The sequence below is a fragment of the Lepisosteus platostomus genome, chromosome 13 (genome assembly GCF_059453375.1).
Source record: "Lepisosteus platostomus isolate fLepPlt1 chromosome 13, fLepPlt1.hap1, whole genome shotgun sequence".
Taxonomy (NCBI): Eukaryota; Metazoa; Chordata; class Actinopteri; order Semionotiformes; family Lepisosteidae; genus Lepisosteus; species Lepisosteus platostomus.
The window spans coordinates 14,511,195-14,524,058 of record NC_142623.1 but is presented as its reverse complement, the minus strand read 5'-3'; the positions used below and the strand labels follow the sequence as shown (position 1 = coordinate 14,524,058).

At 58.1% G+C, this 12,864-nt stretch overlaps 1 protein-coding gene across 2 annotated transcripts in view; it reads left to right on the top strand.

Annotated features, from left to right (window-relative positions):
• Positions 1 to 12,864, top strand: part of notch3 (notch receptor 3) — a 54,966-nt gene extending 42,102 nt beyond the window's left edge. For both annotated transcript variants that reach the window (XM_088603403.1, XM_088603404.1), the window contains 14 exons: positions 375 to 528; positions 1,121 to 1,305; positions 1,761 to 1,893; positions 1,978 to 2,229; positions 2,826 to 3,390; positions 3,482 to 3,811; positions 4,479 to 4,627; positions 4,876 to 5,098; positions 5,452 to 5,542; positions 5,818 to 5,986; positions 6,090 to 6,394; positions 6,603 to 6,750; positions 7,109 to 7,206; positions 7,586 to 12,864. In XM_088603403.1, coding sequence (XP_088459529.1) covers positions 375 to 528; positions 1,121 to 1,305; positions 1,761 to 1,893; positions 1,978 to 2,229; positions 2,826 to 3,390; positions 3,482 to 3,811; positions 4,479 to 4,627; positions 4,876 to 5,098; positions 5,452 to 5,542; positions 5,818 to 5,986; positions 6,090 to 6,394; positions 6,603 to 6,750; positions 7,109 to 7,206; positions 7,586 to 9,253 — 4,470 coding nt within the window. In that variant the 3' untranslated portion in view covers positions 9,254 to 12,864. The remainder of the gene's footprint in view (positions 1 to 374; positions 529 to 1,120; positions 1,306 to 1,760; positions 1,894 to 1,977; positions 2,230 to 2,825; positions 3,391 to 3,481; positions 3,812 to 4,478; positions 4,628 to 4,875; positions 5,099 to 5,451; positions 5,543 to 5,817; positions 5,987 to 6,089; positions 6,395 to 6,602; positions 6,751 to 7,108; positions 7,207 to 7,585) is intronic.

Here is a 12,864-nt window from a genome sequence, read left to right as displayed (position 1 = left end):
TCCGCTCTTTCGCTCCGGCTAACTTGCAAGCGTTTGTTCCCTTGATGAACGTTAAGAAGCACGGCCCCGTTATCCAGCTTTTAACGGCCAAGTTAAAGTAATTAAAATCAAAGAGCAATTAAATTAAATCCCCAAAAAGAAATTGCATGACTCCTTGCATGATCCAAATAAACAGTTAATCAGTCAAGAAATTGAAACCTAATTAGGCAATTAAGTGTCAATTATGTGAATATGCTTCTGGTTGGCTGGAAATTGTGGAATGGAGTAGAATAGAGTGGAAGGGAGGACCAGTCCCCGCCTTGGTGCCAGACTCCAGGGCAGTGAGTCCCGGTACAGCACCTCACCCTCGCCGCGTGTGTCCGGTGTCCCCGCAGGTCGCTGTGGACTTGTGCCGCTCGTCTCCGTGCAAGAACGGGGGCCGCTGCCAGCAGCAGGACTCCAGCCTCAGCTGCGTCTGTCCCGCCGGCTGGTCGGGCCGCTACTGCGACATCCCGGGGGTGTCCTGCGAGGCCGCGGCCAAGCAGAGAGGTACGGAGCTCTTCCCCTGCCGGTGTCGCTCTCCGGAACGAGGACTCGCTCGTGCACACCTTTGAATCTCCTCATTGGTTGCGTATGAAGTCCCATATGCAGTGTGAGCTCTTGTTTCTGAGTAATCTGGCCCCATCAGACATCTCCATGTTCATACCCTTCCTGTAGGCTCGGTTGAGGCTGGTCCCCTGCTCAGTGTCTCTGGGAGTAAATCTCAGACTGCTGGTGGCCGGCCCTTTTCTCTCACTGCTCCAGTACTGTGGGATGCCCTTCCTCAGACTCTCCGAGAGATACATCCTCTGATTGGGTTTAAACTCACAACTCAAAGCTCACCTTTTTACTGGGGCCTATGTCTGGTTGTGGTACAGCTTGTCTTGTGTGTTATTTTGTTTATTTTGATTGGCTTTCTGTCATTATGTACCTTATCCTTAGGTTTGGAGAGGTGTTTCCATAAATAAAATGTATTTATAAGTTATAGGATTATGATTATGATTTGCCCCCAGAGCTGTATTGTTGTGCTCGGGTGTTTCAGAGCGCTAGTCTCTCCCAGAGTGTGGAGTCTTTACACCCCCCTCTCTCCCGCCCTCCCCAGGCCTGAGCTCGGACCAGCTGTGCCAGAACGAGGGCCACTGTGTGAACGTGGGCAGCACGCACTACTGCAAGTGCCCCAAGGCCTACACCGGCAGCTACTGCGAGAGCCAGGTGGACTTCTGCCTGGACAGGCCCTGCCGCCGCGGCGCCACCTGCACGAGCTACCTGGGCGGCTACACCTGCGAGGTGAGCCTCTCTCAGGAAGATGTACAGAGCTAAACTCAAAAACACGAAGAGATACATGAGTATGGTTTATTGTTCTATAAAGACTCAGAATTAAGAGGGTTTTGTGGCGTGGCTGGTAGTCAGTCTGCCCATGTCTTTAGTTCAGTGACGTGTCCCCCTGGTAACAGCTTAAAGCACAGAGATGAAAGCTAACGCCCTGGGAGTGAAAAACTGGAAAAACTGCAGCATGAAATAAAATTAGAAACACAGGAAGTGCTGCAGATGATGGGAGTGATTGATCCGAGGGTCCTATTCAGCGTTATCTATAAGGATCCCTGGATTTCGGCTGGGGAGTTTGCTCCCTCCTCCCACAACCCTCTGCGTGACATGATTCCCGATTTCCATCCTCAATGCATGTCCTCTCCCGCCCTGGCGCTGGCGTCTCACCCTGGTCTGTGGTTGTGCCCTCTCTCCAGTGTTTGCCAGGGTACGAGGGGGTGAACTGCGAGTCGGAGATCGACGAGTGCCAGTCTCGTCCCTGCCAGAACGGCGGCACCTGCATCGACCTGGTTGGGCACTACATCTGCTCGTGCCCCCCCGGCACGCTGGGTGAGTACCGCGGCTCTCCGGAGACGCCCCGCCCGCGGAGAGGCCCCGAGGGCGTGGCTCACCCTGTCTTCCGGCCCCCCGCAGGCGTGCTATGCGAGATCAACGTGGACGACTGCGCTCCGGCTCCGGACGGCTGGGGGCCGAAGTGCCTGAACAACGGGACCTGCGTGGACAGGGTCGGGGGCTACCGCTGCAGCTGCCCCCCCGGGTACACGGGCGAGCGCTGCGAGGGCGACATCAACGAGTGCCGCTCCAGCCCCTGCATCTCCGCCAACGCCCTGGACTGCATCCAGCTGCCCAACGACTACCAGTGTGTCTGCAAGCCGGGCTTCACCGGTAAGAGCCTCTTCCTCCTCCTCTGCTGTTTCCAGTGCTGCTGCCGCTCTGGATCGGCCAGTAACTGGCTGCGATAAAGATGCTGGACAGTGCACCCGGACCCGGTACCCGCGCCTGGGATAGCCCTTTCCTCGTTTCTTACCTGGGGCAGGCAGGTGTTGGCTGTCCCAGGGCTTCCCAGTCCTGGTCCTGGAGTCCCGAACGCCGGCACGTGTTCGTTCCAGCTGAGATGAGCTCCGTTACACCATTGAACCCACAAGCGACTCAATAATGCCATTAATTGAAGCCGTTTGACCGCGCTCGGCTATGGAACGTGTGGGCGGTCGCCTTTTAACCAGCATGTTTCATAAGTAAGAGTAAATTCCTTGGAGCGAGAAAAATATCAGGCAACTTGGTTATTTAATTAGTTAATTGAGGTGTTGGGGCCTCCGGGATCAGGATGGGGATCCCCTGCTGTCCCGCACAGGAGTCCCGTGTGGTTCTGTCCGAGCCCGATCTCTCCAGCAAGGAGGACGTGAAGGAGGAGTGGGCAGTACCAGCAGTGGCTGAGATCCTGGCCGTGCTTGACGTCAGCTGCTCTGTGCTCTTCCCCGCAGGCCGACAGTGCCAGAGGGAGTCGGGCACCTGTGGCTCCCAGCCCTGCCTGAACGGGGCCTTCTGCCGGGACCTGTTCTGCCACAACGGCGGGACGTGCATGACCACGCCCCAGGGCCCGCGCTGCCACTGCCCGCTGGGCTTCGCCGGGCCCGACTGCCAGCGCCGGGAGCCGGCGGGCTGCGCCGCCAAGCCCTGCCTGCAGGGGGGGTCCTGCAGAGACGTCAGCTCCTTCCCCTTCTTCCAGTGCTCCTGTCCGCCCGGCACGCAGGGCAAGCGCTGCGAGGGCGGGGGGAGGCTGGCGCCGGCGCCCCCCGCCGCCGAGCCCCCCTGCCCGCGGGCTGACTGCGCGGGCAAGGCCGACGACGGCGTGTGCGACGCCGAGTGCAACCTGCACTCCTGCCAGTGGGACGGGGGCGACTGCTCGCTGACGGTGAACCCCTGGGGGCGCTGCCCGCACCCCGAGTGCTGGCGGCTCTTCAACAACAGCCAGTGCGACGAGAGGTGCAACACCGCCGAGTGCCTCTACGACAACTTCGACTGCAAGGCCAGGGACAAGATCTGCAAGTGAGTGCCGGCCCGCCCTCAGTCCGGTGTCCTCTTCCTTCCTGTGCTTCCTGAAGCCCCTCCCGGACTCACCCCTCCCCGTCTCCCCCAGCCCCATCTACGAGAAGTACTGCGTCGACCACTACGCGGACGGCCGCTGCGACCAGGGCTGCAACACGGAGGAGTGCGGCTGGGACGGGCTGGACTGCGCGGGCGGCGTGCCCGAGAACCTGGCGGACGGCGTGCTGGTCATCGTGGTGCTCATCACCCCCGAGGAGCTCCTGCGCACCAGCACCCGCTTCCTGCAGAACCTCAGCACCATCCTGCGCACCGCGCTGCGCTTCCGGCTAGACGACGACGGGAACATCATGATCCAGCCCTACTACGGCCAGAGCAGCCGCCGGCAGCGCCGGGAGCTGGGGTCGGAGCGCGAGGTCATAGGGTGAGCTTCCGCGTCGGATGCCAGTCCATCGCAGGGTACAAACAGACTCAGAAACACATGTTCGCAGCAGGGCCAAAAGCCAGTTAACCCACCAGGGGTTAATTGAACCTATGGCTCTATTCCCGTGAGGTTGCTAACCACTGTTGCACACTGTTGACATGACAATGTGCAGAATAATACCACACGAGACTGATGCAGGAACCCAGCTGATTTAATAATGGCGGAATAAAGCTGTGCTAATTCTATAAGCAGATGTTTTTAATACGATTAGGATCGGAATCCGATCCGTGTTAGAGGATAATGTCATAATAAGTTTTAGAGTTAGACTGCAGGGGCGTCATAGTGGTGGAGTTTTCGGCACGGCTGCTTCACCGTTCCAGGGACATGGGTTCAATTTCTGCCTGTCTGTGTGAAATTTGCTCGTTCCCCCCATGGGCTGGTGCCAGGTGCTCCGGTTTCTTCCCACCTCCCAGGGACGAGCTGTCCTCAATCCTGGGTTGGACTGGCGTCCTGTCCAGAGAATGAGAGCCCCTCTGTCCCTCCCTGGGCTTCCGGGATCGGCTCTCGGATGGTGGGGTCGTCACCAGGAAAAGTAGCACGTGATCCAATGACAATCCAGGCGTTTGAGCTCATGGTGTACGCCTCTCTCCTGGTCCGTGTCACGCAGCTCCATTGTGGAACTGGAGATCGACAACCGGCTGTGCGCCGAGGGATCGGACAACTGCTTCCCGACGGCGGAGATCGCGGCCGATTACCTTGGGGCTTTGCACACTGTGGACAGGCTGCGGTTCCCCTACCCCATCAAGCAGGTCCAGAGTAAGTAGCCCTCTCCCGGCCCGGGAGACTAGTGGATCACGGGCTGTGGAGCTCGCAGTGCATCCAGGGGGGCGTGGCAGAGGGGAGCATGCACTCTCTGAGGGGAGGGCTGCAGCTGATTAGCAATCGGCCATTCCACATTGGGAGGTTTCAGTAGAGAACCTATCATCGACGACCGCAAATTGAAAGGGAGAAACCTAACTAAAACAAAATGTAGGATTGTACTGACTCCCTGTCTTCCTCTCCAGGTAAGAAGGTGCCTCAGAACGAGGTGGAATGGAGTAAGCTCCTGCCCCTGGTGGGCGTGGCGGGGCTGTTCCTCCTGGTCATCCTGGTGGTGGGGATGCTGATCGCCAGGCGCAAGCGGGAGCACAGCACGCTCTGGTTCCCCGAGGGCTTCTTCCTCAAGAAGGAGACGAGCAGCAACAAGAACCGGCGGGAGCCCGTGGGCCAGGACGCGCTGGGCATGAAGTAAGGACAGAGCCCCAGCCCCGCAGGGCAGAGCTGTCGGATCGCCTCCAGCTTTTACCAGCAGCCGGCTACGTCACCACGTGTGAGACGATAGCAGGCGTGGAAGATGTACAGTCTGATAGCTGATTTTGAGAAGTACTGCAAAGGCAGTTGATGTGAAAGAGTGCGTCGTGCCTCCTGGTGTTCTGTGGCACGTGTGGCACAACGCTCTGCTGCTGGTAAAACCTGCCGTGGATCTTGGAGCTGTGCATTGGGAGTCTGAACCAAAGAGACCAGGTCTCCCTCGGGGGGGAGGGGGGCACTTGCTGGGATGTTGCCAGCTGGTCTAAGCTGGTTTTCGTCTTTCCTTGCAGACACATGCCCAAGACGGTGGAGGAGAGCCTCCTGGGTGACCACAGTGACCAGTGGCTGGACCCAGACTGCCCAGAGGCCAAGAGGCTCAAGGTAACTGAGCAGATGGGCGTGCTATAAAAACTGGACAGAACCCCAGCAAATTCAAATGAGTATTCTCCACAGCGGCCCTTCTCCACCAGAAGAGGCGAGCAGGGACACTGTAGTGCTTGGCAGTTAAATCCTCAGCCCCCTGTGATCAGAGCCAGTACCCCTTTGTACAGCAACGTGCAGGACTTGAACCTGCAGCCCCCTGGAGTCTCACCCTCCCGTCCAACGCCACCTGAATGCAGTGTCTGACTGCCGTGTGTGTGTGCGTTGTGTCCCAGGTGGAGGAGCCCAACGCCCTGTCGGACAGTGAGGACGCGGTGGACTGCCGCCAGTGGACGCAGCATCACCTCGCTGCCGCAGACATCCGCATGCCCCCCTCCATGGCCCTGACGCCCCCTCAGGGAGAATTCGACAGCGACTGCATGGACGTCAACGTCCGAGGGCCAGGTAGGGCTGAGCCTGCGCCTGACCAGCCAGTGGACGTGAGGGCAGGTAGCACCGGTAGAGGGTAGAGCCCGTTTTTCTGAGCAACTCGCCTTTGTCCGCGCAGACGGCTTCACCCCGCTCATGCTGGCCTCCTTCTGCGGCGGGGGCCTGGAGACGGCCGTGGCCGAGGAAGAGGAGGGCGAGGAGTCGTCGGCCAACATCATCTCCGACCTCATCTACCAGGGCGCCAGCCTGGCTGCGCAGACCGACCGCACCGGGGAGACCGCGCTGCACCTGGCCGCCCGCTACGCCCGCGCCGACGCCGCCAAGAGGCTGCTGGACGCCGGCGCGGACGCCAACGCGCAGGACAACACGGGCCGCACGCCGCTGCACGCCGCGGTGGCCGCCGACGCGCAGGGCGTCTTCCAGGTGAGTCCCGCGCTCCCCGGGCGCTCAGAAGAGGAATAAATCCATCACAATTGGAACCGGTCACATCCTGTCTTGATGAACCTCCTTACGGATTGTACTCGGTCCTGCAGGCTTCCTGTTGCCCTGTGTGTGACCGATTTCTAGAGGCAGTGCTCTTCCCACGGACTGACGGGACTCCCCCCTTCGCTGTCTCTCTGTCCGCCCTCAGATCCTGATCCGGACCCGAGCCACGGACCTGGATGCTCGGATGTACGACGGCTCGACGGCCCTGATCCTGGCGGCGCGGCTGGCGGTGGAGGGGATGGTGGAGGAGCTGATCGCCTGCCACGCGGACGTCAACGCCGTGGATGAGCTGGGTGAGTGGGGGCAGCGCGGTACGGGGCCGGTAGCTCCTCCGGACGTTGCTCTGGAGCGCTGGGACGATCGCCTGTCTCTCCAGGCCCAGAGTGATGACTTCAGCTCGTGCTGACTGCAGAGCTCTTCACTGCTTGGCCAGGCTGATGCACAGGGGCAAACAGATGCCATTCAACCTGTCCTGATTGGCACCGTGATTGTGCCTATCTGTGTGTGTCTGTGTGCTCTTCTGGTTATTGAAGGGGTGTCTGTGTGCTCTTCTGGTTATTGAAGGGGTGTCTGTGTGCTCTTCTGGTTATTGAAGGGGTGTCTATGTGCTCTTCTGGTTATTGAAGGGGTGTCTGTGTGTCTGTGTTGCAGGCAAGTCCGCTCTGCACTGGGCTGCAGCTGTTAACAATGTGGAGGCCACCGTGGCCCTGTTGAAGAACGGAGCGAACAAGGACATGCAGGACCTCAAGGTGACGCATCCCAGCCCCACCCTGGCCCAGTTCAGGGTGTTACACAGCACGGTCCAGTTCAGAGTATGAGACATTAGACATCCTGGCCCAGTTCAGGGTGTTGGACAGCCAATATTAAACCAATATGATACACAATTCTTAAAATGTTTGAAAGTGTTTTGGAGTTTGCCAATATATTACTGTGTTTTTAAGCTCCGGCTTGGCAAATGCTTTCTATCTTGGAAGTTTTTTCTTTCGGAGGACATTTACAGATGACAGAAACCGTACTCCGGTTATTGTATATATAAAAGCCCAAGACGTCTGGGTCCTGCTAAATTAACGGGTGAAACGGGACCCCAGGGTGGGCTCACTCAGTTTCTCCTCTCCCTGTCCACTCCAGGAGGAGACCCCCCTGTTCCTGGCAGCGCGGGAGGGCAGCTGCGAAGCCGCCAAGATCCTGCTGGATCACTTCGCCAACCGGGAGATCACCGACCACATGGACCGGCTGCCCAGAGACATCGCGCAGGACAGGATGCACCACGACATCGTGCAGCTGCTGGACGAGTACAACACCGTGCGCAGCCCGCAGGGGCACGCCGCGCCCGGGCACCACATGGCAGGGGGGCACACGCTTTCCCCGCTCATGTGCCCCCCTGGGACCTTCATCCCCGGCCTGAAGCAGACCCCGCAGGGCAAGAAGTCGAGGCGGCCCAGCGCCAAGGGAGCCGGGATGGGCGGCGGCCAACAGCAGCAACACATCTCGGGCCTGGCGAAGGATTCGGCCAAGGCCAGGAGCAAGAAGCTGACGCTGGACATGCAGAGCGCCCTGCTGGAGAGCTCCGTCACCCTGTCGCCCGTCGACTCGCTGGACTCCCCCCGCGGTGGGGCCAGCAACGCCGGCTACGTGACCAACCCCGCCTCCCCCGCCACCATGCCCTCCCCTGGCATGTTCCACCCGGCCTCCTCCATGTCCGTGCCGTCCACCCCTCTGGTGCACAGCCTCATGGACGGGCCCTTTGCCGTCTCCCTGGCGCAGCTCAGTGACATCGGGGAGGGCCCCAGCCAGAACGCCCTTCTCTCCATGAACCCCATGCAGGGGCGCGTCTCCATGTCTTCGGTCAACGCCAACCCCGGGCCCCCCAGCTACGTCCTCAACTCCGGCCAGCTGGGCCTCAACCTGGGCATGGTGAGCCCCGTCAGCATCCCCTTCGACTGGCACGCCCGCCTCCCCGCCAGCTCCCAGTGCGGCCAGCAGGTCATCAACCTCGTGCACCCCATCAGCACGCAGGCGGGCATGCACGCTCAGAGCCAGCAGGCCATCCTGCAGCAGCAGCACGGGCTCCTGCTGCAGCACCAGCAGCGCATGTTCCACGGATCGCAGGCCCTGGTGCAGCAACAGCAGCAGCAGCACCAACAGCAAGTGTCTTCTCCACAGCAGAGCCTCAGCCCGGTCAAGATGCAAACAGTGGCGGAGCAGCAGAACCAGCAGCTTACTGCCCAACAGCAGCTGCACAGCCAAGTCCTGGCCACCCAGCAGAGCCTGGCCAGAATGGGGGGATCATCCACTCCCCCCGAGCCCCAGCAGCAGGCTCCCCCTGGTCCTCCCCAGGCCCCCTTCTTCAGCCAGCAGCCGCCTCCCCAGCAGCCGCCTCCCCAGCAACCGCCTCCCCAGCAGCCGCCTCCCCAGCAGCCACTTCCCCAGCAACCGCTGCCCCAGCAACCGCCTCTCCAGCAACCGCTGCCCCAGCAACAGCAGCCTCCGGCACCCCAGCCGCAACCGCAGGCCTCCGGTGCTGGCAACCCGGCCCTGGAGGACTACCCTACACCCCCATCCCAGCACAGCTACACCTCGGCCCTGGACGCCACCCCCAAGCATTACCTCCACCTCCAGAGCGAGCACCCCTACCTGACCCCCTCCCCAGAGTCCCCCGAGCCCTGGTCCAGCCCGTCCCCCCACTCCGTGTCCGACTGGTCCGAGTCCACCCCGAGCCCGGCCATCGTGGGTACCACCCAGACCCAGATCCCCCACATCCAAGAGCAAGGGGGCAAGATGCAGGTGTTCGCGTGAAGAGGAACACGGGCGGATTCTCGCCTCCCCCTGCAGGGAGCGCTCCATCCCTCTCTCTGCAGGGCCTCGGACTGTCCCTGTTCCCTTCACATCCAGCCCGTCCGCGGGGCTCCGGGTCCGGATTCGCTGATTTTCGGTGCTGGCTGCGGGTCGAGAGAGAGAGAGAGAGGGAAGAGTGAAGCGAGAGGCGCGCTGTCTGGAGAAGACAGAGAGGGCACCTTTAATGAAGTACGACTCACTGTGTCGCTGACGGACCCTCGGGACCGCGCGGGGATGGGCGACCATTACATGAAGGAGAAAGTCTTGAATTTCAAAGACTGGGTTACGTTCTCCTGCTAAAGAAGAAGATGAACTTTCACAAGCCGGAAGAGAACTCTTGAAGGAAGTCTTTCATTTGCCTTTTTTTTTATTTATTGTCTGTGTTCTGCTGGGCCTGTCCGGCCTGGCCCCCCCTCTCTCCTGCCTGCTCCTGCTCTCGTTGTCTTGAACCCGAGGTCTCGGCTGTGGCGCCCTGTGCTTTTCCTCTCGCCCTCCGCCGAGTGTCCAGAATTCGGAAGGAGTCACTGCCTTTTGGCTGAACCCCCCCCAGCGCCCCTCACCTGCGCCGCTGAAGCACGGGTCGACTGGGTGAGCGAATCCGTACATTCGGAGAGGGAGAGGTGTCGTGCGGATTGGATCTCGACGTCGGACACAGGACACTGTGGGGCGCCCCATGTCCCCCCTAATAATGTTTGGGCTTTAACAGTAATGGCCCCACACACGAAAGTCACCTATGGAGACTTTTTCCAAACGGCTGCCTGCTTTCTCCTTTCCTTGTTGCCTGTGGGACAGGCTGGGCGTTCCCCACCCCTGAGCACTTCCTGGAGAACTGAAGAGAATAAAGCTGAAGTCAGTAATATAATTCCGATCGTAGGACGTAAAGTGTACATATAGAGATATATTTATAGCGGGGCTTGAGGAGTTTGGAGGGCTGAGGTTCTTAAAGGACGTGTTTTTCAGAAGTACGCACGCAGGCCGAGTCCGGCACTGCCGACTTCCCCCATCCCGAAATACCGCCATCCGTTTAGCCGTCTCGGGGACGTCCCGGGTCCGAGGCTGCACCCACACCCGCCGCCACTCCCCGCGGCCGGACAGGCTCGCTCTCGGAGAGCTCCGACCTCCGACCTGGCCCCCTTCCAAAGGGGGACGAGCCTCCAAAACAAAAACAAAAAACTCCCCAAGAAAACCGGTAGCTTCAGCCGCCCCGCTGGTCACTGCCCTTGTCGTTGAGCTGCGCCCTTCCTGACTTGCATGCTGCTGTACGAGTGCGGGTTCCTGGGATCTCCGTGGATTCCTGCTGCTTCCGTGGGGACCAATAGCTGAAGAAGCTCGTTTCCACAGCTGCTACATTCCTGCCCCGCCGCAGGGCTCGCGCTCAGTCCCGGCTCCGGCCTCTTCGCTCGCACAGCTCCACGCCTGGGAAATCCCGGCTCAGCCTTGAGCGCTTCCACAACTTTGACAGTCCCGGACTGCTGGGGCGTAGAACTGAGCTGGTTAATCAGGGCTGCTGGCTCTCGGTAAGAGAGTACGGCCACTGCCTGGACGAGAACTGCGTCCCTCGTTCTCCCCCCACACCAGTGATGGGACACACGCGGGTCAGAGGGCCGGTGTGACAGGAGGCAGGGAGGCGCGAGGGGGGCTGTGTGTAGGCTGCTACGGCCATGTCACTCTGTACAGAGGCGGTTTATGGAATGGTGTATGGCGCTCGCGCTGTATCGGTAGTAGCTCTACATATGCAAGTGCAGGGCTGGCTCAGAGGTGTCTGAGTCTGGGCGGAGCAGATGCTGCCATGCAGTACCGCCACCCCCCCCCCCCTCTCCTTTGGCATTTTTAATGAAGCCGTCCTGCCCAGCCAATCACAAGGTACCGTGGGGGGGCGGAGCACTGCCCCCTGGGAAGGCTATGAGCAGTGCATGTGTTTCTCCTCCTGAGCTCTCCTGTCCTTCATGGGACCTGTAAAGGGTTAACGGAATTGGTCGTGGGGTTGATTCGAAACATGGAAAGGCTTTGTTCCGGGTTCGGGGAAATGTCTCGGGACATTATTGGACCTGGAGACTAAATTGAAATAGTTTTTCTGTATAGATCTGTATTCAGTAGGACCTTTTTGTGTGTGTGTGTTTTTTTTTGTAAGAAGAAGAAAAAGAAAGAAGACAAACATTCCTTTATAGCTGCCATGCCAGGTGTCTGCTCTCTCTGCCGTCTCGGACGAGAGTGGACCTCGCTGTTCCAGACTGCTGTCCAGATGTGTGCGGCCTCCTTTCCTTCCCTGAAGTGTTTGTGCTGGTGATCGTGCCTCTCAAGATGAGAAGCACTTCTCTGGTTCACATGTTTAAAAGTAGCTGATTGTGTGTGTATATATAATATGCACCTACACATGTATATTCTACATATATATTATATATATATATAAATGGTATGGAGAACACCAGCAAGGTCTTAACTGAAAGCAAGCTGCTTGGCCCAAAATTAAAACTTGTTTGGTTCTATTTTACTACAGTCCCGTAACTAGCGACCCTTCCCTCTCCCCCACCCTACACCCCCAGGGGCAGCTTTGAAATGTGAAGACCAAGCAAGCGTCACACACACACACACACACAGACATGCCCCGAGAGCTGCACTGGAAACCGGGACCCCAGGTGCTGCAGAATGAAATCAGAAATAGATATTAACCAAGCATCTCACTGCCATTGAGTTGATCGCCACTGCTGAGCCAGCAGGTCCCACAGCTGCCTGTTTTATAAAACCTCTGGATCAGATCTTTCAGCCTCCAGACTTTCCAACATCTGTTGTTTGAGGGCTTTTGCACTCACGTTGCTTCTGTAGCTGAAGGCAAATCGAGAGTTCGTGTTCACAGAGAGGCGCTGCAGTGATTTTCCAATACATCCACACTTCCTAAAATGGACATTTTATTAACTACTGTGTTGATCAGGCACAGCACGCTAAGGGCTGAGGCTGTCCATTTTGGTTTTGGTCGGAATGCACTTTTCCCACTTCCTGGAGTTTTTGAAATGAGATTTTTAACCGGAGCCCAGCTGTAGAGAGCCCCAGCGGCAGGCTTTGGTGGCTCTTGAAAGAGCACGTTTTCCCGTCGTCCCTGCCTGCGCTCCGTGAATGTGCCGGGATCTCGGGAAAACCAATCCCGCTCGATGTCGGGGACCCTGTTCCCCGTGGTCCCGGCTCAGTTTTCCCTCTTTCTTTCCGAGTGCAAACACGCGTGCGAATAAAAAAGAAAGCTACTTGTACATTTCAGACATTTTCCTTCTATTTGTAAATATGTCCATCTGAAGTTGTTCTGATTGCTTCAGAAAATTTTATGTTTTAAAAAGTATGTACTAAAAAGTAAAAAAAGAAAATGTATTTCTTATTAGCATTATCAGGGAACTGAAGAAGCGGCCAGTTTCCTTGGTCTTGTATTATTAGAGCAGTTATAGTTTATTTTTGTTATTAATTCCTATACTTGTTTAAAAGTAGATTAAAAACTTTGTACAGAAACACTTTTTCACAATGTTTGTATTCAACAGATGACTTGTAAAATAAGTTACTTCTAATAAAAAAATGTAGGTAACTACGAA